Raw genomic sequence first — 24,869 nt, 5'->3', positions numbered from 1 at the left:
TGCTTCCACATAATCCCCAATCAATTCTCCCACTGTCATAGATCCTTGGAGATGTCTTCTTCTTCTGAGGCGCTTTCTTCTTTAGCTTCTTTCCCATTGTTTTATGGATCTCCTTCAAGCGATCAAGGTTCTACCAAAGGACTTGCTCTGATACCAATTGTTGGAAATAATACTGGGGGGGGTGAATCAGTATTAGTCAAGTCAATAATCTTTTTCTTTTCATACTCAAATTTATATACGCTACTTCCATGTGGGTAACCCACGTGTACACGTAACTGTGTTTAAGGAAACAAACGAATATCCAACAAACTAATGATTCAGTTAATTCATCATATGTTGATCTTTAATCTATGCATCAGTACTTTATTAAATATTAAACAGTAACCATATGCAATTAATAACAGAGTGAACCATCACACATAAGCAACACACATGAACACCAAGATTTAAGGTGGAAACCCAATGTGGGTGAAAACCACCTACTACTGCCATCTTTGTCTTCTTTTAATAATAAGAAAATATGTTTACAACATTGTACTGGTGCAGACTCGTACCAGTACGCAGGCTTCTACCTGCAGAAGGCTACATCCTTCTCTCATTCTACAGCTTCTACTGGAAGGGAGCTACAACCCCCTAGCTCTTGTACTAGCCGATATGTTTACTAGTACGTAGGCGCCGACCTACAGAAGGCTGCCGCTGCAACCTTCTTTCTTCCTCCAGGAACCACATTTCATAAATTTTCATACTGGATACTCCTGGAACACAACACCATAATCTGAAGGCCACGTTTCATTCAATTTTCATACTGGATCCATCAACAACATTGAAGCTCAAAATCAATCACCACTGTAATACAACCATCAAATACATCTACATCAACTAATCACTGAAACTCAATCATCACTTTCTGAATCAACCACAGTTGAATCAAACAATCCATGAATCTCTGACACAACTAAATCAAAAACTTACTAAACCTCTGACACAAAGGAATCAAGCATTCATTCAAATTTAATCAAATTCAATCAATCAACTGGAACAAACAGATCACTGTAACCAGTACACAAATCTGAACCCAGAACACTACATCATCATTCAGAACCAATTGTAACCTCAAAACCATGCATCAGAGTGTATACGCAACTTGGAAGAGTCGAACCAGCGTGTATATGCAACTTCATCAAAGCGAACCAGTGTATAGATCTGCAAATACTTACTTATAACTTCGCTGCACTTCCCGACTTCAGACATACCCAGATCATCACATATAAAGGATAATACATGTGTTAGCAACCAGATTTAGCCCATCAAATCACATAATGATAAGTCATTATGATCCTGATCCATCATCCATCATCACTGAAGTAAATCACAATCAATCTAAACACTGTTACTAGAATGCAGTCACCAAAACATAAAGCAAAACCTAGAACTCTGCATCAACAACCAGAACCAACTGTAACTTCAAAACATCATAGTTCATAAGGTATACACTACTTCGATGTGTCAAACCTGCGTGTATACGCGCTTTTTCCAAAGTCAACCAGCATATACATCTGTAAATATTCATTCATAATTTTGCAAGCATTCCAGACTTCAGTTATACCCACATCATAACGTTTACAGAGTAATACAAGCGTCAGTGTTCATATCTAGATTATACATGATCAAACCTTATAAAAATAGTTCATTTCAAGTCTTAAGATCCCGATCCATCATTAGATCTTATCCTCCATCAACCGCTAATGTTCCTCCTTGGTTCAGATCAAGCAGAGCATCATAAACCCATAGTCTGCATACTGGATCTCACACTTTATCAAATATTCAATGCTTGTCTGCCTTGGCCTAATGATCTTCTCCTCCTTATATAGTTTTAGGCCTTTCTCAATACCATGGACCAAAACCACTTAGGACCAATACCTTGGATCAAATACCTAGGGTCAATACCTCAGACCAAATACCATGGACCAAAAACTTAGTTTTCCAAGGTATACGCGCTTTTCCTTCTGTGAGAGTGCGTGTGTACGTTATACGCTCCTTTTGTTCTGTTAACCTGTGTGTATACGCAGCTTGGTCAAGATGAACCTGCGTATACCTCTTTTTCTTCATTATTTGTAGTCTGAACTGTAATTCTTTGTTGTTGTCATGTTGTATTTGTGATCTTTCATCTGAGTAAGTTGCTTTCTGAACTGATTCCTTGAAATTGTCCTGCATTTCATCACATCTATAAACACTGTTGTTATGCATTCTGTCACATCTAATATCTCTTCTGTAGATTCATCTAGTTACCATATACAAGTGAATTGTTCTGCTACAAGTGGGTTGACATCAAGTACAACACATGCATCATAATGCCAACAATGTGCCCCAACCTCTCCACCAATTTCGAGGCTAGAGCACATCCGATTCTACCCCAAATCAACACAAACTTAGTCTTGATTTCTACAAAAGTATTCACAAGCATCTATATTTAATGAAAAGCAAGTTCATCTAATTTATAAAGTTGTCCTATTGTGACAGTTCATTCAAAGTGGAATGCTGTCTCTGCTCTTTGATTTAGTTTTAGGGCTTTCCATTAGAAAGATTTAATCTAGAATTATTTTGCTAAATTTCATCGTTTCACATTTCTCCATCATCCATTTGACACCAGTCATCTTTAAAAATCTGAATTCAAAGTTTTATACTGGATACTACCCTAAAACTAGAACATACTAGTTTCAAAATGAGAAGAGTACTGATAACAGGAATGGTTTTCCTAAGTGGTCATTTGACCTCTTTTGGGAGGTTTTCTAAAGGACAATTTCAAGTGATAACAGACACCTCCCTAGTTGTGGTGAAGGTGGTCAGTCCCCTCAGTTGAACTAATGGATTTCACATCACCAAATGCAACTACATTTTCGAAACCTGCCAAACATATTGGAGCCTAATGCTTCACCCATTGAGAGGAACTCATGGGGATTGGTTGATGCCATACTTGAATATGGTTTTAAATCATTAATTTCTTATATTTACACTTGGGATGCAACCCACACCTAGGACCAACTGATGTTGTCAGTATTTTTGACAGTTAAGCATCTAATTTTGATAACAAACAGTGAAGTTACCCTTCAAGAATTAATTTATGGGAATTAATAATCCAAATTTATTGAGCACAAAAAATAGATAATTCCATTGTTGGTAAGCCAAAACGTGGTACATATAAGTTCCTATGTTGTGAATCTACCAACTCATCTTTTATAGCTTCTCATCATATTAAATATTCCATGTCTTAGATTATTGCATAAAGCCAAATAAGATCTATTCCATTTCAACAAATTCAGGTTTACATACATAAGAGTTCCGAATACTGAAAGAAAATGATGCATCTCCTCATCCATTGGTGCACCAAATGCAATAACTAGCAGGAACATAGAACTTGCCTGCATGAAAAGTATACCAGTATTTTAGCATTTGCAGAACAGTTGCTATTTCTTTATATCGTGTTATCATTATTATCTACAAATCTCTCATTAAAAAGGCACTTCATAAGGTTACAAAATAGGCACTTGACATTAAAAGTCAACATATTGGAACATAAACAATCTTAATTACTGGGAAACAATTGCTGTAAGAAATATTTGCAGTCTGCTCTGCTATCATAACATTCACACAATGGGACAGAACAAAAAGTGTCCTGCTGCATTGTAGACAACCGTAGATGCTATGAAATGGTTAACCCCACCTTACCATAGAGACAGGCAGAGTACGTATCAGAGAAATGTCTATGATAGTGTGTAATATCCCCACTAATTAATTTTATTGAGTGAGTTCCAATTTTTTGCAATTTTGTTGATGGGGAGAAATTTTGTGCATAAAACTTAGGAAAAGTGGATGAGGAAGCACCAATTTAATTTTTGCGAGAATGAGGCTCCAAAATATTAGGAAGAAGGAGAAATTAATTGGATAGTGAAATGTGGGGGCCATCTCAAGGAGGGAATTCAAACTCCCTTGAGGAAATTCGATGTGGAGGGAAGAGAGAAGGAAGGGAGGTCGAATTGTGGAGCCCAAAAGGAGAACCTTTATCTGATGTCTGAGTAGCTCCTAAACCGCTGTCCATATAGATCCTAATCCGCTTTCATAATGGAGACTCTAGCCACTATATTGAGAAGAGTTCTATATGTTGTCTAGTGGAAGGTCATGAAGCCCTAGCAGCAGTGAGGAGATCTGAAAGGAAGATGTATTACGCTGTCAATCTAGAGACCTAATTGGAAGCCCTCATCTAGCTCCTATTTGCCATCATGAAAAAGGTCTTATACGCAGCTCTATTAGCCGCAATAGAAGAGGCCCTAATCAGCGGCATACAAAGACCTAAGACGCAGCAAGAAGAAGTGGTCTTATGCCGCAGCTAAAGGAAGTATTTCATCAGCGTTAAAGTCACGTTGTAGGTGACAGCATGACACATTTGAGATCTGTTCTGGGCATACTGTGCAGCAATAAGGCTGATTGGTAGACATTGTTCTTCAAGGGTAATAGCTGGGTACTGTATGATAACCTTGCTTGCTGCTGGGCTAGGCCGCAGGCCATAGCCAGCAGCATATTGTGTTAAGGGTTGCACAAGGATAAGGACTGAAGGTTGATGTGACTGCTTGTGTGGTCAGCATGTTAGACAGCTTGGTTAGATGCAGCATGGTATTAGAGACAGCAGTGAAGTGCAGCATAGTAGTCATTGAGTGCAGATCAGTGATGAGTGCAGCATTGAGTGCAAATCTGTGATGAGAGCAGCTCAGTGATTGGAGCAGCACAATGACAGGAGCAGCAGCATGAAGTGCCTAGCATGGGCATTAGGTCCAGCACTGTGATGATGAGTGCAGCATGGTGCTACACGGTGAAGTGCAACATATGGACAAGATGCAACACAATGATTTGAGAGAGTCACCTTGGAGAATCAATTGAAGCAGCATGTCTTCAACTGATCTCATGTAGAGATGATCTATTCTCTTATCTTGAAAGTCGAAGTGTTGACTTCTGTTGTAAATGTACTATATCTCTCTCTCTCTGTGCTGAACTATTGAAGAACATATAAGAAGTATTGATCAAGGGTTTCCCACATTGGGGTTTGTCCCTGGCTAGCGCTACATTTTGTGTCCTCTTGTCTTGGCTTGCCTTCTGCGATTTATATTTATGTTCTATCTGCAGCTTATTTTAATGCTGATGTGATTGCTAATTTGGAAAAAATATTGAGCTAACTGTGAAAATTGAAATAAATTGTTCTAGCATAGAACATACCTAAAATTAACAAAAATTTATTGCGAAAATGCCACAATGACCTGTTTGGAGTAGCGAAACCCTAGAATCCAAAGCTCTGATACCAAATGTTATGAAACCAGCGCACAAAAAGATAAAAAAGATAGATCAATGACTTCAAAATAAACCTCTTCGAGGGGGAAACCTCCTTTACATTACACAAATGAACAATTCTTGGATGATACAAATGACAAGACCTCCTTTCAATATATAGGAATCTAAGGGGTCCCAATACAATCAGAGCCTATATAACAATAACATTGTAGGGGCACAACAATAAGCACAACATGGGGACTATATGAGCACAATAATACAATAAGGGGGTTGCAGTAATAACAATAAGGGGTTACACTAGTAGTATAGGGACCTAACAAACACGTACCTTTCCCTTGATGAATGCCACCTTGAATCCTTTGTCCTCTATGGTTGAAATGGATAGTAGGTTCTTCTTGAGATCAGGTACATATAGTACTTCTCGCAAACGAATAGTGATACCTTGATTCAATTGAAGGGTAACATCCCCTACTCCCTTGTTGGGCGCGGGATCTCCCCAAGGCAAGTTTTGGGGCTCAAAGCCCAAGTTTTGACCAAGTCCGATGTAAAGACTCTGCGATTTGTGGGCGCAGAGCGCGAAGTTGGAATTAAGTCATAGGGTTGTCCGCCTTACTTTTGTAATGTAATCTCAGCTTGAGAGTTCTACCCATGGTTCACAGACCATGGGATTGTATAAATAGAGCAAGGCTCTAAGTGTAAGAAACATTTACGAAATCGAAAATAGAAGATCTAATGAGGAAGCATTGAGTCTAAAGTGTAAAGTCATGTCTTTGAGTCGTAGAGTAGGAGAAGATTCTGCAGCTGAGTGCATAGAGGCCTAGTAATCCGCAGCTGAGTGCGCAGACCCCTGCAGCTGAGTGCGCAGGGAAGGTTGAGTTTGTAACCAGTTGAAGCATTAATAAAGAGAAGTTTTACATTATTTCTGTGTATCTTTTCCTATTTTATGCATTGAAGTATATTGGGTATGAATTGCAAGTTTACTGTTTATTTGTTGTGCAAACTTATATGAATGTGTTGAATAAGTGAATATAAGATAAAGTATTTGTTTACGCGAAGATAACTAACTGTTATAAGAAGATAAGTAAGATCCGTAGTGTAACTTGGGGAAATAGCGCAAATCGCTACTTTAGCAACGCGAAAGCTCCTCGGCCCTTGGTTAGGATTGCGCGAAGGCGAATATAACAGGGCGCGAAGGCCTCACAGGTCAGGAAAGTGCGCAAAGTGACCTACGCGAAGGTATTCACAGTTGGACTAAATCGACCCCTCAGACATCTCAAGGGTGTGGAAACTTGGTTCTAGCATCCCCCCATATTGCTTCGAGTGAGATCTCAGTCTGCGCTTAGCGGACTGTTGCCGAAAGGGCCAGTAGTACAGGGATTTGTTTGGCTAAATAACTCCAAACCTGGGTCAGGCCCCATCAAACCGACATCCCTTCACAGGATAGGTGGCATCGTCTCCAAGATGATTTACAACTTTGTCTCCTTTTCTATCAGATTAGAGAGGGCATGCTTGTATTTGGTGAAGTGCCTTGAGGTACCACTATCAATCAGCCAATTTCCCAAAGTGTCCGGAGGAGAGGCAATGGAGAGGGTCGATATAAGATAGTACTCTTTTGCCTTATTTTTAATAGCATTTGATTCTTCATACTTGGAGTTCTTTGATTTCTCGGAGGGTCAACCATTTCCTTGATGTCCTGCATTCCTTTTTCCTTTGCCATTGGACCTACCATTCCTTTGATCATTATTGTTGAAGTTGCTCCTAGAATGATTGTGATCATCATCATGCGATGTGTCCCTTCTATTTGGACACTCCCTTGCATAATGGCCAAACTTATTGCAAACAAAGAACCTGCCCTTCCATCCTCCCTTAGATCCAGGCTTTCCATGGAAATGACCTTTAGACCCTCCATTATTTCTCCTTTTGGCATGAGCGGAGAATGCAGTGGGGTTGCTTCTATTAGAAGGCATTTCTTACTCCACCATTCTTGTTTCTTCTTGGATGCATCTCGACATCAATTCTTCAAACCCTGGAATTCGATCATTGTTGAGGACAGTGGTTCTAAATACATACCACTCAAGTGGGAGTCCTCCAAGGGTGGCGAGAGTAAGTTCCCTGTTAGGAATGACTTCTGCAATTGAGAGTAGATCATTCTTGATCTCAGTAATCCTCAAGAAATAGGATTGAATATCCTCGTCCTTTCCCTTCTTAATATCCTTTAACTTATTCTTGACAAATAGAATTTGATTAGCATTACTAACCTTGAATATGTCAACCAACCTGTTGTAGATCTCCTTGGAGGTCTTCAATTCGGAGATGTAAGCCACCAGATACTTGTTAATGGAATCCTTGATAATCTTCTTTGCTTTGACTTCAGCCCTATTGTACTTGGTCTTCGCAGCAGTTACTGCATTTGAAGGAGGTTCAGGGATTTTACCCTGCACATAGTCCATCACTTCTTTTTCTTTCAAGGTCAAATCAGGAGACATCTTCCATCCATGATAGTCAGATTTATCATGAAGCTTGTCTTCAGCTAGGAAGTAGGATGAGGAACCCATTGAACCTTTTGTCTTTGTCCAACTGTCTTTGGTGATTACTCTTTCACTCTTGCTTGGGTTTTGTCTTCACCTCAGCTCTGAGTCCATGTTAATTTTAGGCAACAATGGTATGCTCTATGCTTTAGAGCAATTTTACTTCAATTTCTTTATTAGCCCAGTATCAATATTCAGATTAGCAATCACATCAACATGATAGTAAAATGCAGATAGAACATAAACATAAACAGTAGAAGACAAGCCAAGACAAGAGAACACAAGATGCGGCACTAGCTAGGGACAAACCCCAATGTGGGAAAACCCTTGATCAAATCTTCTTTTAGTCTTCAATAGTTCAGTAGAGAGAGATAGTACAATTTACAAATCTGATAATTTATAACAGCAGCAAAAGAGCCCTAACCAGAAAAGTCAATGTTGGTCAACAGGGTAGATTTGACCCTCAGCAAATTGGTCAACTTCAGCCTCCAAATAGCAAGATAAAACAGCCCTCAAACCAGTCAAATTCAGCCCAGTCAAAGTCTGGTCAAACAACCCACCTGCGGTCAACCCTAGCTACAGTCAACATTTATCCTCGATTTTGGTGCCCATAAATGCGGCCTGCCCAAACAGAGATAGCCCTCACAAAAGCGCAGTCAAAGGAGGTCAATGCTTGGTCAAACTCTCCAGAAATTCGGTCTCCTAAAATTCCGGCCTCCAGAAATTTCGCTCTCCTTAAATTTCAGACGTGTGGAGAGAGAGAAGCCCAGAAATCCATACCCAATCAATGAGGAGAGAGAGAGAAAGAAGTGTGAAGATGAGTGTGTCCAAATGAGGCTAAGTCATGTTCTATTTATATGCAACATTGAAGATGAATAGATGTACTGTTGAGCTTCTAAGCCTACATAAGTTTGTTGGCCGACCTTGATAATTTGACCATAATTAGAATAAATTCATAACTTCATTTGTACATGTCAGAATCGGATGATCTTTAAATCAATCCTATACCTCTCGGAGAGAGGAATCGAAGAAAAATATCAGTTGTCATAAATAAGATGACACATGTGGAGTTTGGCACTAGTTGCCAATTTTAACAAACATGTGCTCCAAATGAATCGAGTTGCTCCAATATATAGGCTTATGGTGACGTCTAATTACCCTGTTTGAGGCCGACTTGATCTCCTTTAGGTTGAATTGGTGTGGAGGTGACAAATAACTTATTTGACTCAATAATAAATCTTTTTAATTCAAAAGCCCAAGAAAGGTCTCTTTTAATGCACAATGGCTCTAATGACTCAATATAAATCCTAGACGTCCTTAATGGGGACTTTGACCCAAGCATGAAACCCATGCTTTAATAAGTCATATTAATAATAATAATAATAGTTATTTAAAAAAAAATTGATTCAAAAGCCCAAGAAAGGTATCTTTTAATGGACAATGGCTCTAATGACTCAATATAAATCCTAGAAGTCCTTAATGGGGACTTTGACCCAAAACATGATGACCCAAGCATGAAATCCATGTTTTAATAAGTCATATTAATAATAATAATAAAAATAAAAATAAAAATAAAATAAAAAACTTTCTTTTGATAAATACATTTCATTATGACTCAAATACAATTTATGAAGACCGAAACTAGTTACATTCTTCAACACTCCCTCTTAACTAGGGAGGTATTCATACATACATATACAAGTACATGGAAGATCTCAAAACATATGAAGAGTTTAGGCACTTACTATGCCACGGACTAGATTCTTGACCATGGAAATTTATCTGGGTGGAACTAATATAGAATAAAGCTTTCAGGTTCTCTAGATACCATTAGGCTTACTTGCTAACCATCAACCCAGAGAACTAGGTGCATAATGCAAGGTCAGAGCTCTAAGACCAATGCCACCCTCCCTACTACTTCGGGAACTAGACATCAACACATATGTCAGCCAGATGTCCTCCCAAGCATTTTACACACACAATGCCACAACACATCAACCCTCTCCCAATCAAACGGATCAGTAACAACAAGCATGCTTTCAAAACTTCGAGAGATTTGTTTTTGCAAACCAATGTTTTAAAAACTGGAACTGTTGACCAGACCGGTCCACCTAATGAACCGGGTTTCGAATTGGAACCGGTCGAACTGGGACTGGTTAGGTCTAAATGAACTGGTTTTAAAAAAAATACATTAAATAATTAATTTTAATGAAAAAAACTATTTTTAAGATTTAATACCATGATTCCAACCCAATAGAAACAAAAAATGCAAGGTTTGCTCATCTAGATACCATGTAAAGTTGAATATATCAAAATGGTATCGAGTGCAATACATATCCGCAACAAAATACATAATCAATGGGGCTCTAAATGGTCTCTAGAGTCTGAAAACAATGCCCTAAGCTATGGGGTCACTAACCTACTACAAATCTACATATTAGTGATCAACAACATGATCACTCCTCAACATGATCAAACTCATCACCACTACTAGACAAAAGATCATCAACATGAGCTACATAAATAATATGGCTCGGAGTTTGAGGACTCCTAAAACTGCTCTACAACTTTAGTAGTAGTAGCAAAATTAGACATCAAAACTACAAATCACTGATCAACATGGTCACTCATGAAACTCATCATTGATTCAACGCTACTTGAAATACATAAACATCATCAACAAGAGACACATAAACATCATCTAGCTCAAAGTCGAAAAGGTTTAACATGCCTAACCAATGATTTTGGTTTGAGTGAAGGGTTCATCTCCTCAACCTTATAATGTGGTAGAAAAAGATTGGCATGCCTAACCAATTGTTTTCCTTTGAGTGAAGGGTGCATTCTTGTTAAGGACATGGTAGAGGAGTTCAACAATCAATACCACCAACATCAACAAAGTTCAACAATCAATGCCACCAACATCAAGGTTCTTGAAGGGCTTCATGCTCTTGATCAAATGCCAATATCATACCCTCACGCATGACAGAATCAAATGGAAACATTGCAAACCCCCAAACCATGAAATCCTGAAAACCATTAATTTTGCTGAATTTTGAGTGAAATCCAAAATTCTAGTTTCTCCATACGAAATTCAATGAGGTCGAAATCACTCTCAAACATCCCGAGTCATTTCATTGTAATGTTAAAAATTTAAGTGAAAGGATGAAAATGAAAATTAAAGGAAATGTCACTTTTACTTTAAGAATTTAACATTACCATTAATTGCCAACATTGCTAGGGTTGAGATGTGTCAGGAAAATGAGAGGGTAGGCATGTTTTTCTTGGAGGGACTATTTTTGGAGGAAAACAACCCCAAATTTCCCTCAAAACAACTTCAAAACTCACAAAAATGCATTATGTGGGGTTTATGGTTGCCTTGGCAATAAACCGATTGGTTTATGATGGAACCGGCCGGTTTGACCATAAACCGCCCAGTTCCATCCTAAACCAACCGGTTAGGACCGGTTTTTCTAATTTTTTGGCGAAGGGAAGGGTCAAACCGTGTTTTTTGTTGGTTTGACCCGGTGGGCTAGTGAACCAGCCGGTTTGACCGATTACCGGTTCAAACCAACCGGTTTTTAAAACACTGGTGCAAACACAACCCCAATCAGTGACAATCTTTCAAATACTCATAAGTAAACTATTAATTTTAGGTATGTTCTATGCTAGAGCAATTTATTTCAATTTCTTTTCCACATTAGCAATCACATCAGCATAAAGTAAATTGCAGATAGAACATAATATAAATCGCAAAAGACAAGCCAAGACAAGAGGACACAAGATGTGGCGCTAGCCAGGGACAAACCCCAATGTGGGGAAACCTTGATCAATTCTTCTTTTATGTTCTTAAAAGTTCAGCAGAGAAAGTGAGAGAGATAGTACATTTACAATAGAAGTCAATCACTTTGACTTTTGATATCGGCATGAGATCAGTTGAAGACATATTGCTTCAATTGATTCTCTAAGGTGACTCGTTCACCTATCATAGTGCTACATCTCGTCTATTTGTTGCACATTACCATGTGACACCTCGTTGTACTGTCACATGTGTTGAACCTTGATGACTGAGTTGCTCTCATCTTCATGCTGCATCTTCCATGGTCTTATTCATCATCAAGCTGCCCATGCTCATTATCTCATTCATCATTATGCTGCCCATGCTCATATCATCATGCATCATTATGCTGCCCATGATTTCATACATCATGCTGCCTTCCTTCGAAGACACATGCTCCGGCTATTTCGGCAGTTCCCGGTAGTTCCGGCTTTTCTGGCAGTTTCGGCTTTTCTGGCAGTTCCGACAATTCGAGCATTTCTGGTTGTTCCAGCTTTTCTGGTATTTCTGGCTTTTCCGACGTTTCCAGCTTTTCCGACAGTTCCGGCTTTTCTGGCAGTTCCAACTTTTCCGACAGTTCCGGCTTTTCCAGCTTTTCCGGCTTTTCTAGCTTTTCCGGCTTTTCTGGCAGTTCCGGATTTTCCGGCAGTTCCGACTTTTCTGGCTATTCCGGCTTTTCCTGCAGTTCCGGCTTTTTCGGCTTTTCCGGCTATTCCGGCTTTTCCGGCAGTTCCGACTTTTTCGGCTTTTCCGACTTTTCCGGCAATTCCGACTTTTCCGGCTTTTCCTTAAGATCTCTCCTCCTACTAAAACCTAAAGACAAGTAGAGAGAGGAAGAGATCCAAGTGTGTGTAGAAATGACTTGAAGTCCTCTTCTATTTATACTAAAATGTAGAGGTTGAATAGACATAGTTGTTGGGCTTCTGCCTACATAAGTTGTTGGCCGACTTAACAATTTGTCCATAACATAAATAAATTCATAACTTCATAAATACTTATCGGAATTGGATGATCTTTAGATCAATCCTACACTTCTCAATGAGAGGGATCCAATAAAAATATCAGCTGCCATAAACAATATGACCCACATGGAGTTTGGCCCTAGTTGCCAATTTTAACATTCCCTGCCCCAGAAAATTAAAATCTTGATCAACTCGATGTGTTCTCTAAATGACCCTCAAGCCTCCTCTTATACTTTTCTCATTGACAATTCAACAGCCGAGATTAAGTCCCTAATCAATGACTAAGATTAAATCTGGCTTGATCCATGACTTTTGGACCCTTCTAACACAGTTTTATATTAATTCACATTAATATTTTATTTTCCCTAAGTTTAGACTTAGGGACTCCATTAAAAATATTAATTATTTTAATATCTCCCAAACTGTTTAGAATCTGCCCAAACCATTTTTGGGTATTGGAGATCTCATGTGCTTTAGCCTCTTCACCAATTTTCGTTGCTAGAGCACATCTGATGCTACTCCAAATCAACAGGAAGAATTTGCTATGTTTGCAGACATACTTTCAAGAGTGAGGTGGGGTGATTTGGTGTTGTAGCCCCGAAGAGCTACAGAGGTTGGGCAGGGTCCTGGAGGAGTTCACCTCATGGATCATTACCTGGCTACGGGGGCCCACAATATTCAATAGGAAGATGGATCAGTGGCAATTGACGCAGAGTGACAGTTGCAGACTAGTAGCAGTCAGAGACTTAGGAGCGTAGTGCAGTGTTGGCAACAATGCAGAGTGGCACAGTAGAAGAGTTAGCAGCAGCGTAGATTCTTCAGAGACAAAGCAAATTCTAGTAGCAATCAGAGACTCGTGACACAGATGCATCATACTGAACACAATTGATTCAGTATTTAGGATGCTTGTCAGTTGCAGTTGCAACAACAACAAATCAGAGGGAGTTGCAGTGTAGACGCAGAGTTGGCAGCAGTACAACAGTTTCAGCTGTAGCACAGATGCAGCATCAGAGTTGCGCAGTAGTTGGTGGGCAGCAGCAGCCAGACATCAGTAGCATGACAAGAAGTGATACAGAGACAGGGTGTTGTGGCAGGATGTGCAGCACTAGAGAGAACACAGTCCTCGCTAAGAGGGAGTGTTAGTTATGTAGCATCAGATGTGTTCTAGCAACGAAACATGGTGGAGAGGCTAGAATACATGTGATCTCCAAAACCCAAATATCGTTTCTGAAAATTCCACCTAGAGATTGCTTAGTTAGATTATTAGCCGATTTTTTAAATATTTCCTAAGTCTAAACTTAGGGAAAATGGTTAATTAATTTGAATTAATTAAGCCAAGGTGAGAATTCTCAAGAAACTCACACGAATCGATCCGGAAATGATCTGTCATCGATTAAGATTTAATATTGGTCGTTGGAAACCTAACAGAGAGAAATAAGGGATTGATGGGCACTTGGAGAATACACTAGAGAGACTTGAAGAATTCGATTTTCCAGAGTAGCAACAGTCAATTGCCAAAGAGTTCGAGCTTCAATGAGGAAGCAGAGGCAGTGAGGGGTAGAGACAGTGAGGTTGGAGGAAGATTTCCAGATCCAGTGCGTGCATTAGCAGAGAGGCGAAAGAGCCACAGTGAGGACGCAGAAGCAGTGAGGGGCAAAGTTAGTGAGGTTGGAGGAAGATTTCCAGATCCAATGCGTGCATTTGCAGAGAGGTAGAAGAGCCACAGTGAGGCTGACACAGGGACTGCGCAGTAGCCTCTAGAGGCAGTTCGATTTGCAGATTCGGAAGTCATTTCAGTGTTCTGGTGGTAGAAGAATTTTGCAGAGGCTGAGAGAAACATTTCCAGAGTCAGTGGCAAGCAGAGGCAACTCAGTGTGAGATCCAGGTCGTAGGGATTTGTGCCTGTGTAAAGCCCACGCAGAGGGTGACACAGGGTAAGACACAGAGGGTTTCAGAGGCCAGTCTTCAGTGCCGGATTTGCCTATGGGGTGAGGAAAATTCCTCACTAAATTTTTGCCAGTGTTTTTCTCTGCAGGATTGCTAGATTTGGCATCCAGATTATTGTATTCAAATTTCACTGCTGCATAATAATGAAACCCTCAGCTGTTGCATTGGTTTTCCCAAGTTGGGTTTTTCAGGGGACAATTGCCAAAAATCAGTGTTAATTTTTTATGTGTGTGTGTGCTAGTTTTTCTCAGATTCCAGCACTATTTTCTTCCGCAGTTTTATTTGTGAAAATCAGTGTGAGTTATTTGATATTTGCCGTAGCAGGCAGCGAATAAATTGCTAAATAAATTAACAATTAGAAAAATAATTTCCAATTGTTGTGATAGATTAAAATCTGCACAGTCAACAGGCCCTAAGGGACCCCCAAGCGAAAATCATTTATAGGTTTTTAACTTTTTATTGAGAGGTTTTTATCAAATGGTTTTTTCACAGTATGGTTTTCACATTTGGCAGTCTTATGGCACGTGGTTCTGTGGTCCATGGTAATGTAAATCCAGGCAAGGAACTACGGTATTCTAATTCAGGGTTAATAGATTAGGAGTTTTTGGATGTCATGAGGTCATATATATATATATATATATATATTGTAAAAAATGAAGTCTATTTCTCATAAAAATTAAAGGCACAGTGCTGAATGGCTAGCTAGTTTTCCCAGTTTGAGTTTCCAAAGTAAATCTCTATGTAATATGTGATTGTCATTATTTTACATTTCTGATTATTAAGAATCTGTGTATTCATTGCTTTACTGTTTAAGGTATAAAACTTACACAGATGGGAATCAAGTCTTCCCAAAATTATGAATCATTACCACTATGAAATGTTGTTTACAATTATAAACCCTAGCCACCTTAAGGTTAACCTTCAAGAACCAGCTTGATGCTGATGCAGTAAAGGATCAGAGTGACTGAGTAATCAACCTGTTTTACGGAAACATAATGAGAGAAGTATCTCTATTCACACAACAAAATATGATTGTCATCTATACATTCTGCCTACATTTACATTCACATCATAAAGAGATTTATATTCTAGCAATATATAGTTTTCTTAATTCTAACCATATCATCCATCAGTACTGTAAATTTTGGATATTTGGAAGACTCTTACCATTCCTATATAACTTCCTAAGAGGAGATTTCGCCTCCCTTGCTTATCCATCAAATAAAGAGCAACAATGGCCCCTGTCCAAAAATAATCCAACTAAGATAATGGCAATCTCAACAGTTTTCTAAGATCAGCTTAACAGATGACATTTTTAAATAAAGTTACCTGAAAAGTTGGCAATGCCCACAGCAAGACTTGCGGCTATAGTGTTGGTAATGCCAACATCACCAAACGTCAAGGAAGAAAAGTAAAGAACACCATTGATGCCAGCAAATTGTTGAAGGATAAAAAGGGTGCCCCCTATGGCAGGAGCTGCAATGATGACACATTTTGTTTTAATAATAATCCGAATATTCTATACGATGAAAATCTTAAGGATGGGAGCAATCAGTTCTAAAGTTACTATACCTTCAAGCAGTTCCAGTATCAGTGTTTTTTATTTTCGGAGATAGATATATGTATATATAGAGAGAGAGAGATAATTTTAAGATGGTGAAACTAATAGCTCAAACATACCTCCAAACGTATAAGTTGCCAATGCTCTTTCCATGACTTGGGAAGTTAACGGCACCCACGGTGTGTAGAAGATATTAAGGTACAAAATGATATTGCACTCCAAAATGTATAATATCTAAAATTGTTAAAAGTAGGTAAATTTTCCAATTCAGCATAAGTCATATCTAAAACTGTGCATCATATTTTATCCAGAACATTAAACTTATTACATTTATTGTAATTTGTTATGCCATTTATTGCTTTCACAACAGTAAAAGTATCAATAATCCCATAACTTACGTGACAGATGTACGATAACGCAGTCAACAAAGAATGGATAATTATATATATTCTTTATAGGAGAGAGAGTCCAAATACAAGTGTACACACAATATTTACAAATGCAAGATTATCTCTAAACATATGGAATTTAAAAGGGTAGTTGTTAGCAAGGAAATTCTATGCTAGAAATCTTTGATGTGTGAAACTCTGGAATCTAGGTGTTACAATATAGTTAGGTGTTAGCACCAGGATTTCCCACACTTGACACACAGCGTAAAAGAACTTAGACATAATCATGGAGGATACCACACAATGCACACCATACTTCTTTAGCAGTTTTGCAACTCAATACCTTAAGATAAACAGATTCGATAAGCCCACTGATAATAAGATCTTTAGCCTTTGCATCATATACCATATTTTTCTTACCTTGTTCATCCTGGGTCAGTGTGAAGCCTTTGTCAACGATTTCCCATACTTCGTATCCTTGCGCCAGCAAATGAACCTGCATTCTTCCACTCCAAAGTGCATAGTTATTTCCATTGAACAAAGGAACTCTATTCTTAGTATACTCCATGATCTCCTTCTAGTTGTTAGACTGCTATTGAAGGAACCAAGCTCTGATACCAATTTTTGGAAATACTAAGAGGGGGTGTGAATCAGTATTCCTTAGCAATTAGCACTTTTAAATCTTTTCAAAGCATTAGTTAATCTTCAATTATTATTAATGTTTATGCAGTAATAACAGTAAATAAAAGAACATAGTGGACACATGAATTTTAGGTGGAAAACCCCCTTCGGGTCAAAAACCACCGAACGTTTTTCTAACAAATTCTTTAATCTTCAGCCCCAACTGAAATGAATGCAACAACTTCCTAGCACTGGAAGGAAGCCCCAACGCCCTGGTTTCTTCAGTAGTCAACTGAATGGATGCCCCAACATCCTAGACCAACCTACCACCCTGAAGTGTTCACACGCTCCAACCTGTAGGCGACTTCATGCACCAGCCTAACACCTCCCTTCCACCCTATAATCACTGAAAAGAGACAATAGTGTGGATTCCCCTACCAGGGACAACGATCCACGATACAATATGATTTACAATGATTTTGACCGAACACCCAATGACACTATGACCTGCAACCCAACCATGACATCATCCCAACAGAGACTCCTATACCTCCCAATAATGCCTTTTCGACTCTAAGCAGATTGACTCTTTTGCAATAATGACTCTTCCAATGATGACACTTTTACAAATAACTCTTTTACAACTTTACAATGATGACTCTTGGCTTTGACACTTCTTCACAATATACGGACGACTGTCATGTCTTCAAAGGATGTCCCGCTACAGTGCTTCTGTTGATTTGATACTTCTGCGCTTGAATTCTTGCTTAGAGTTGTACTTGAATCTTCTTCTACCTGCACGCAAAATTCGTCCAACGAAACTAATCCCAAAACAAAGCAAAATACCCTTCAACTTACCTCTGCCTGCAAAACACACGTAAGTGCATAATAATGAATAAATACAAATTAAAATTACAATGCGTACCTGAAGTGTGCTTGTCACTTTTGTTGTTGACTTGTTGTAGCAGTAGACAAAGACTCCCACTCTTGATATAGGCTTAGACTTTATGCAAGACTATATCCAAAACTGACCTAAAGATATATACAATAAAAACTGATGACAAACCCTAGACTTGTGATGGACCAAGTTCTAAGTACAACAACAGAGACCATTTTATCAACTATGAAAAGACAAGTAACATGAACTTACAACATTATATAGATTCAACAGACTTTGTGTAGCATCAAGAATATGTAGCATCAAATGTGTAGTATCAAGAATAGGACATCCGAAATGTGGTATCAAAACTACCTGTGACATATAGAGACAGAGACATAACCGAGACCCTGTATATACTTACATTGTCCTAAGAAAACATATGTCAGAGATGATACTCATATTTCAAATGTAAACACTAATCATACATACCTTGTTGTAGGAGACTTACCTTGTTGTTTGTAGGAGTTCAAACAAAGACTTCATGACATCAAAGAAAGGAAGGAGATCAAGCAGTTGAAGGACCCACGAAGAAGAAGTTGTTGATGAATGAAAGAGTCCCTAATGAAGAGGGAGTTTTGGATCACCCCTGAATACAAAGGAGTGACAATTATGTTTTTCCATTTCATGTATCATGCACTAGACAGGATTAACAGCCAAAAGTCTATATGAAGGCAATGAATGGAAATGTAGACACAAGATAAACACAACATTCTTGTCTTCACATGGGAAGAAAGAATGGGAGGATTGGATAATCATCTGGCATCCAATACCCTTTGAGGATGTGTAGGGCATCCAAGACAAGAGTAGGCAAGAGGACCGGTATTTTTTGAGGGCTGGGAACCCAAGACAAGAATGGTCCTAGAAGGTCATATTCAGTGAACACCCAGGTGGGTATGTACCTTGAGAGACAATGACTAAGGTGTCTATAAGTCATCGGTCTCGCCAACAATGTGCTCTGATCTATTGAGAGATAGTGATGTTATTCAAGGTCTTCCTGTGGAAATAATGTTGGTTATTATGATGCTATAACAAATGGATTGCAAATCTGGTTTCTCTTATGTGAGTTCTTTAGAGATCGATAATCACCAAACACCTTGTAATGTTGTATGAATACCTCTCTAGTTAAGAGGGAGTGTTGAAAGAAATGTAACTAGGTTCGGTCTTCATAAATGTACTTTTGATATTTGTACTTATTCAAGAAAAGAAATATTATTTTTATAATATATGTCAATGAGTTTCTTGCTCATTGAAATAGGTCTAGCACATGTTAAGTGCTATAGGTGAGTCAAATAGTCAAAAGGAAATGTTGAAGGCCTTAAGGGCATGTTACACCATGTATGATTATGTATTAGGGTCAAGAGAATACCTCCAAGCAAAGTCAAGTCTTCTCCTAGCAAAGACACCATCAAAAGAAGCAATGGCACCATTAAAAGCACCTATCGCAGCAAAGGAAGACAAGTCGGCCTCAAAGCAGCAAGTCGGCCTACAAGTTGGCCTAAAGGAGGGACAATCCTCTATATATAGAGGTTGTCCACTCCTCTAAAGAGAACGCATTCATAACCTCTGAAATCAGCGAAGGTGGAAGGCAAGCAAAGGGTAAAAAGAAGACAAGTAAAGGGTCTCCAAGGCAGCGAAGAAAGGAGGAAGTAAAAACCGAAGTCTTAAAGGGTTGTTACAGTCACACGTGCGAAGAAAGGAAGCCCTACCTGCGGTCAGAACAACACCACTATAACAGTCATATAATTTCGTTGGTTGGGCTAGATCATTAGGCCTATAAGGTCTCTCTCTCAAGCGTGGAAGAAGGCTATACAAGCAAAGCTAGAAGGAGAAGTCTAACATAATTCTTGTGAGGGTATTCCCTCACACGTGCGAAGAACTAGGGCTGCATTACTACTGCTCTAAAGTCTGCAATATTTGTGAAAGAGAAGAAGGCTCAGTTGGGAGGCAACAAGATCATCTCCTTAAGTTTGAAAGGCTCCATCACTAGCAAGGGAAGAAAAGATCAAGGGTCACTCTAAAGTATACAATCAAAGGTCTCTACAGTTGCCGGAAGAAGTGCCGAAGGAAGAAAGACTAAGTGCTAGAAGGAGGAGGATGAAGTGCTGCAAGAAGAAGTAATATTGAAAGGACTTGACTTGTGCTTGGAGGATATTCTTGTCAAGGGTCTAGAGTTTGGCATTGGTCAATAAGAGAAACTTACTAAAGGGTTTTCCTCTCAAGAGAGGAGAGGTTTTGGCCCTGGAAGAGAGCCAACATCTTGTGTTCTTGTTCTATGTTTTGACAGTAGTTTGATGAAGCACACTACATACATTAATAAGCAAAGAAGAAGATTAAGCTAACAAGAAAAGTAAAAGGACATCACAAATTGTTATCTAGTCCTAAAGAATCACTCTACACCTCATTGCCCTAGATTCTTCAACATGGTATCGAAGCTAAGGTGACACATCAAGGAAAGGGCATCTCAAGAACACTCATAAGGTGACTCATCAAGAAAGGGCATCAACAAAGTTGAAGCATCAAGCCAAGAAGTCTCAATCACTTCAAGGACAAGAAGGCCTACCATCTATCACTCATCAAGGAAGACTAAATAGCAAAAAGAAGAGCCTTACATAAAGGCACCTACAATGAAGGGCAGATCAAGAAGGGACCTACACCACAAGCTAAGCCATCAATCAAGTCTACTTAAAGCAAGTCCACTTGGAGAAGGCAACTTGAAGAACATCAAGATCCTAGAAAGGCAAGCCATCAAGTCTTTAAGGAGAAAGCAAATCCACTACATCTAAAAAAATATATCAAGCAAGTATATGTCCCCTTCTAAATATACATCATTGTCTTTTTGCAAGGAAAGCAACAAATTGGTAGGTACCAATAACTTTCTTGCATGGAAGAAGAGGACTGATTTACTTCTCAAGGAGAATGAACTCCTAGAACACATCAAAGGGAATGTTACTATTCTTGCTAAGGAACAAACTCAAGCCTTAGCCAAGTATAATAAGGATGAGACTAGCCCTAAGGGTTAGCTCAGTTGGTCAAAATCAGTGCCTCGCCATCGGGAGATCACAAGGTCCATTCTCCCCAAAGCCCTTGGGGTTAGGTCTTGCAGTAGGCTGAGGGGCGTCAGCCCAGATTTTTCTGTGGACGTAGCGCCACCCGTTGACCAGGGTGTCCGTGAACCACTCTCAAAATAATAATAATAATAATAAGGATGAAACAAGAGCTCAAAGGATTCTAATAGAATCCATCAAAGACTCTCTCATTCCTTATGTCTCCAAATTTGGGACATCAAAAGAAATTTATGATAAGCTAGTAGATCTATTCTCAGTATCCACGGGCGGAGAAGTGATATCTCTAAGGAATGAATTGTACAAGACGAAGATATCAAAGGAAGGAATAGCTCCCTACTTCATGAAGATCTCTGAGATGAGAGATCAGGTTCAAGAGCTTGGTGAAGTCATGTCTGACAGAGAAATCACAACTGTAGTACTCAATGCTCTACCTGAGGATTGGGGCAACTTCACATTTAACATATATGCCAAGAAGGAAGCAACCACACTCAGTGAAATGTGGTTTCTATGCAAAACAGAAGAAACAAGACTCAATGAAAAGAAGATGTGGGATCAAAGGAGCAAGCATTTGCTACCATGGCCAAGAGAAAGGGAAAATTTCACAAATTTGGTCCATGAAGAACAAACAACAAAGAAATGTCCAAAATCCAATGCTATGGATGCCAAGAATATGGACACTACAAAAGGAATTTTCCTAAGCTTAAGAAGGACAACAACAACAAAAGAAAGAGGGAAGAAGCTCACATGACTCAAGAGGTGAAAGAAGAAGAAAAGAAGCAGAAGAAGAAAGATCCTCCGGATCTTTACTATGACTATGTCAAACTCTTTACTTCAAGTATTCTTTCTAGGTTTTGAGTAGGATAGTAGCATGTAGGAATAACATAAAAATTGCATGGCTAAAAACATCTTCTAGAATCTAGAAGCTTGAAGTACATAGAGTTCTAGATACTCGTGAAGAAGTAGCATTTATAATGAGAACAAAATGCATGGTTAGAAATGTCTTCTAGTATATAAGAGCATGGTAGATATAGCTCAAGATATTCATGTAGACGGAGCATACCTAGTATAGTACCTCATCCACGATGAAAGAAAATTGATCATGATTAAGAATTTTAGAAGACCTCCATCATCAAAGAAAAAGAAACATTTGCAAGGCAATGGTCTTTAATGATGGAATCTTCAAAAGAAGGTTCATGACCCAAAGCAGATGTCTCATTGGGAATCCCATTCATGGGGTTCAAGAAAAGGATGTTATGCAGGAAAGCTAAGATGAAGCAAGAAGGACCACACCAAGAACAACCTAATGAAGCTTAAGATGATCAAAGGAGAATCAAGATGAGGTATGTATGCATCAAAGTTTACTCACGTTATCATGTGTATATTATTGAGTCATGGGAATAGTTCTATAACATGATCAAATATGAAAGAATCTCTTTTCACCAAGGACATGCTTGAAGGCATGTACTATATCGCAATGAAGGTCAACAAAAGAATATGCTCACATAAGGAGTATAATATCGCTGACTAAGAAGCAAGAAGAAATGATGACCAGTCCAGGAAGCAAGCAATGAAGAAATGCTCTCACAAGGAGCATAAGGTGGTTGACCAATCTATCCAAGAAGAAGCAAATGAAGAAAGAGATCAAGCATGTGAAGAACACCATGATCACAAAGAATCACTATTTGACAAAAAACCATTGAAGATATCTCCCCAAAGAAGGCAGAACAACTCTGACAAAGGAAGGAAGGACCCTTGACACCTATGAAGGCCTTGGAGATATGAAAGATTATTAAGTTATGGTATGTTCTATGCTTAGAGCAATTTACTTATCTTTCTTATTATTATCCACAGATTAGCACACATGTACATTAAGTAAAGTGCAGATAGAACATTTGAACGATCAACAAAAAACAAGCCAAGACAAGAGACACAAGATGTGGCGGCTAGCCAGGGACAAACCCCAATATGGGGAAACCCTTTGATCAAATCTTCTTTTATCTTCAATAATTCAGCAGAGAGAAATAGTACAAAGATCTGATTTATATCAACAACAGAAAACCCTAGATCAAACTCGTCAAGTCTCTACTGTGATTCGTTCACCATGCACCAGTCCAAGATTTCGCCATGCACCAGTCCAAGACTTCGCCGCGCACCAGTCCAAGACTTCGCCATGCACCAGTCCAAGACTTCGCCGTGCACCAGTCCAAGACTTCGCCGCGCATCAGTCCAAGACTTCGCCGTGCACCAGTCCAAGACTTCACCGTGCACCAGTCCAAGATTTCGCCGTGCACTAGTCCAAGACTTCGAACAACCTGTTTCGGCTCGAGTGTGAGAGAGAGCCTTTCTGCGCAGGAGAGAGAGAGAGAGATATGATGAGAAGTAAGTGACCAAATGAGGAGGAGTCATCCCGTATTTCTATCCAAACGTTGAAGGTGAATAGATGTGTTTGTTGAGCGTTTGAGCCTACATAAGGTGCTGGCAGACTTTGATAATTTGTCAATAATCAAAATAAATTCCTATCTCCATAAATATTTATCGGAATCTGGTGATCTTTAGATCAATCCTACACCTCTCGATGAGAGGAATCTAGGAAAAATATTATCAACCATGAATAAGGTGACCCACATGGAGTTTGGCCCTAGTTGCCAATTTTAACACTCCCTCTCAACTGGGAGAACTCCATCTGCAATTTGTCTAACCGTCGCTACCATTCATCCATCAAATGCACTGCCTTGTACAGCTTGGCCCCTGCTCTGCTCTGCTTTGCTTTGTTCTATTCTACTCTGCTCGAACTATGAAGAAGAAGATGTGATCGAGGATGTCTCATACTATCCTCCACTGACCCGAAGTCAGTCTGGAGTGTGTACCACTTTCACTAGTCCCAGACCAGTCCTCTACTTACCCGAAGTCAGTTTCAAAGGGTGTACCACTCTCACTGGTCCCAGACTAGTATCATTGATCCCAGATCAATGGAGGTCATCCTAGCATAGGGAGTACGGTAGATACAATGATGCGTCCATCGATAGAACTACTATGGTACCTATCCTCATTTCCCTGTTCATTGATCAAATGAGAGGTACTTCCCATGAGTCCCAGACTACATGGGTAGGATGCCTCGACAGGAGAACTAATCATCCTATCCAGTGGATGCCACGGAGAACTAATCATCCTGGCCTACAGGAGAACGAATCATCTTGTTCCACAATCACCATGGAGAACGAATCATCCTGGCCCACAAGAGAACTAATCATCCTGTTCCATAGTTGCCATGGGGTGTCAGGGGAAGGTTGAACCTTTTACCCTGTACAAAGTGCACCAACAGGGGATGGTAAGTTACCCTGTGGCCATATGTTGCTCCAAGAAGTACCACGCGCCCCCCTAGAGCACTTAGAGCTCAATACATCATGCACTTTGGAAATTTCTAAGTCTGACACGTTAGAAACCCTTCATGCACTTTACTGATTTATTCCTACCTACTTGTTTTGTTAATTAACAATTTATTTACCATGTAAATACTGGAAATAAGTACAAATGCATGCTCAACACATTACAGATCATCAACTGAAGGAAATAGAAACAAGCACACAAGTGACACCGTTGTTTTTGGACTAATGTCCCCAAAAAAACCCAATGCGAGAAAACTGGTGCAACTATCTGAGGGTTCAATTTATTAAGTAGTTTCAG

At 39.3% G+C, this 24,869-nt stretch overlaps 1 protein-coding gene and 1 long non-coding RNA gene across 3 annotated transcripts in view; both read right to left on the bottom strand.

Annotated features, from left to right (window-relative positions):
• The window catches only part of LOC149242561 (Major facilitator superfamily protein), a 278,196-nt gene that overhangs the window by 59,895 nt on the left and 193,432 nt on the right, over positions 1-24,869 (bottom strand). For both annotated transcript variants that reach the window (XM_089374282.1, XM_089374281.1), the window contains 3 exons: positions 15,939-16,085; positions 15,777-15,850; positions 3,331-3,419 (listed from right to left, as the gene is read on the bottom strand). In XM_089374282.1, coding sequence (XP_089230408.1) covers positions 3,331-3,419; positions 15,777-15,850; positions 15,939-16,085 — 310 coding nt within the window. The remainder of the gene's footprint in view (positions 1-3,330; positions 3,420-15,776; positions 15,851-15,938; positions 16,086-24,869) is intronic.
• Positions 16,034-17,127, bottom strand: LOC149242562 (uncharacterized). The gene is made up of 2 exons (XR_016246657.1): positions 16,980-17,127; positions 16,034-16,404 (listed from the first exon to the last, which is right to left on the bottom strand). It is a non-coding gene; the product is annotated as an uncharacterized LOC149242562 (long non-coding RNA).

The sequence above is a fragment of the Pinus tabuliformis genome, chromosome 8 (assembly GCF_031772625.1).
Source record: "Pinus tabuliformis cultivar Carrire ecotype Pingquan chromosome 8, CPIR1, whole genome shotgun sequence".
NCBI lineage: Eukaryota > Viridiplantae > Streptophyta > Pinopsida > Pinales > Pinaceae > Pinus > Pinus tabuliformis.
The sequence above is the reverse complement of the archived record's forward strand: the minus strand, read 5'-3'. Positions and strand labels throughout refer to the sequence as shown.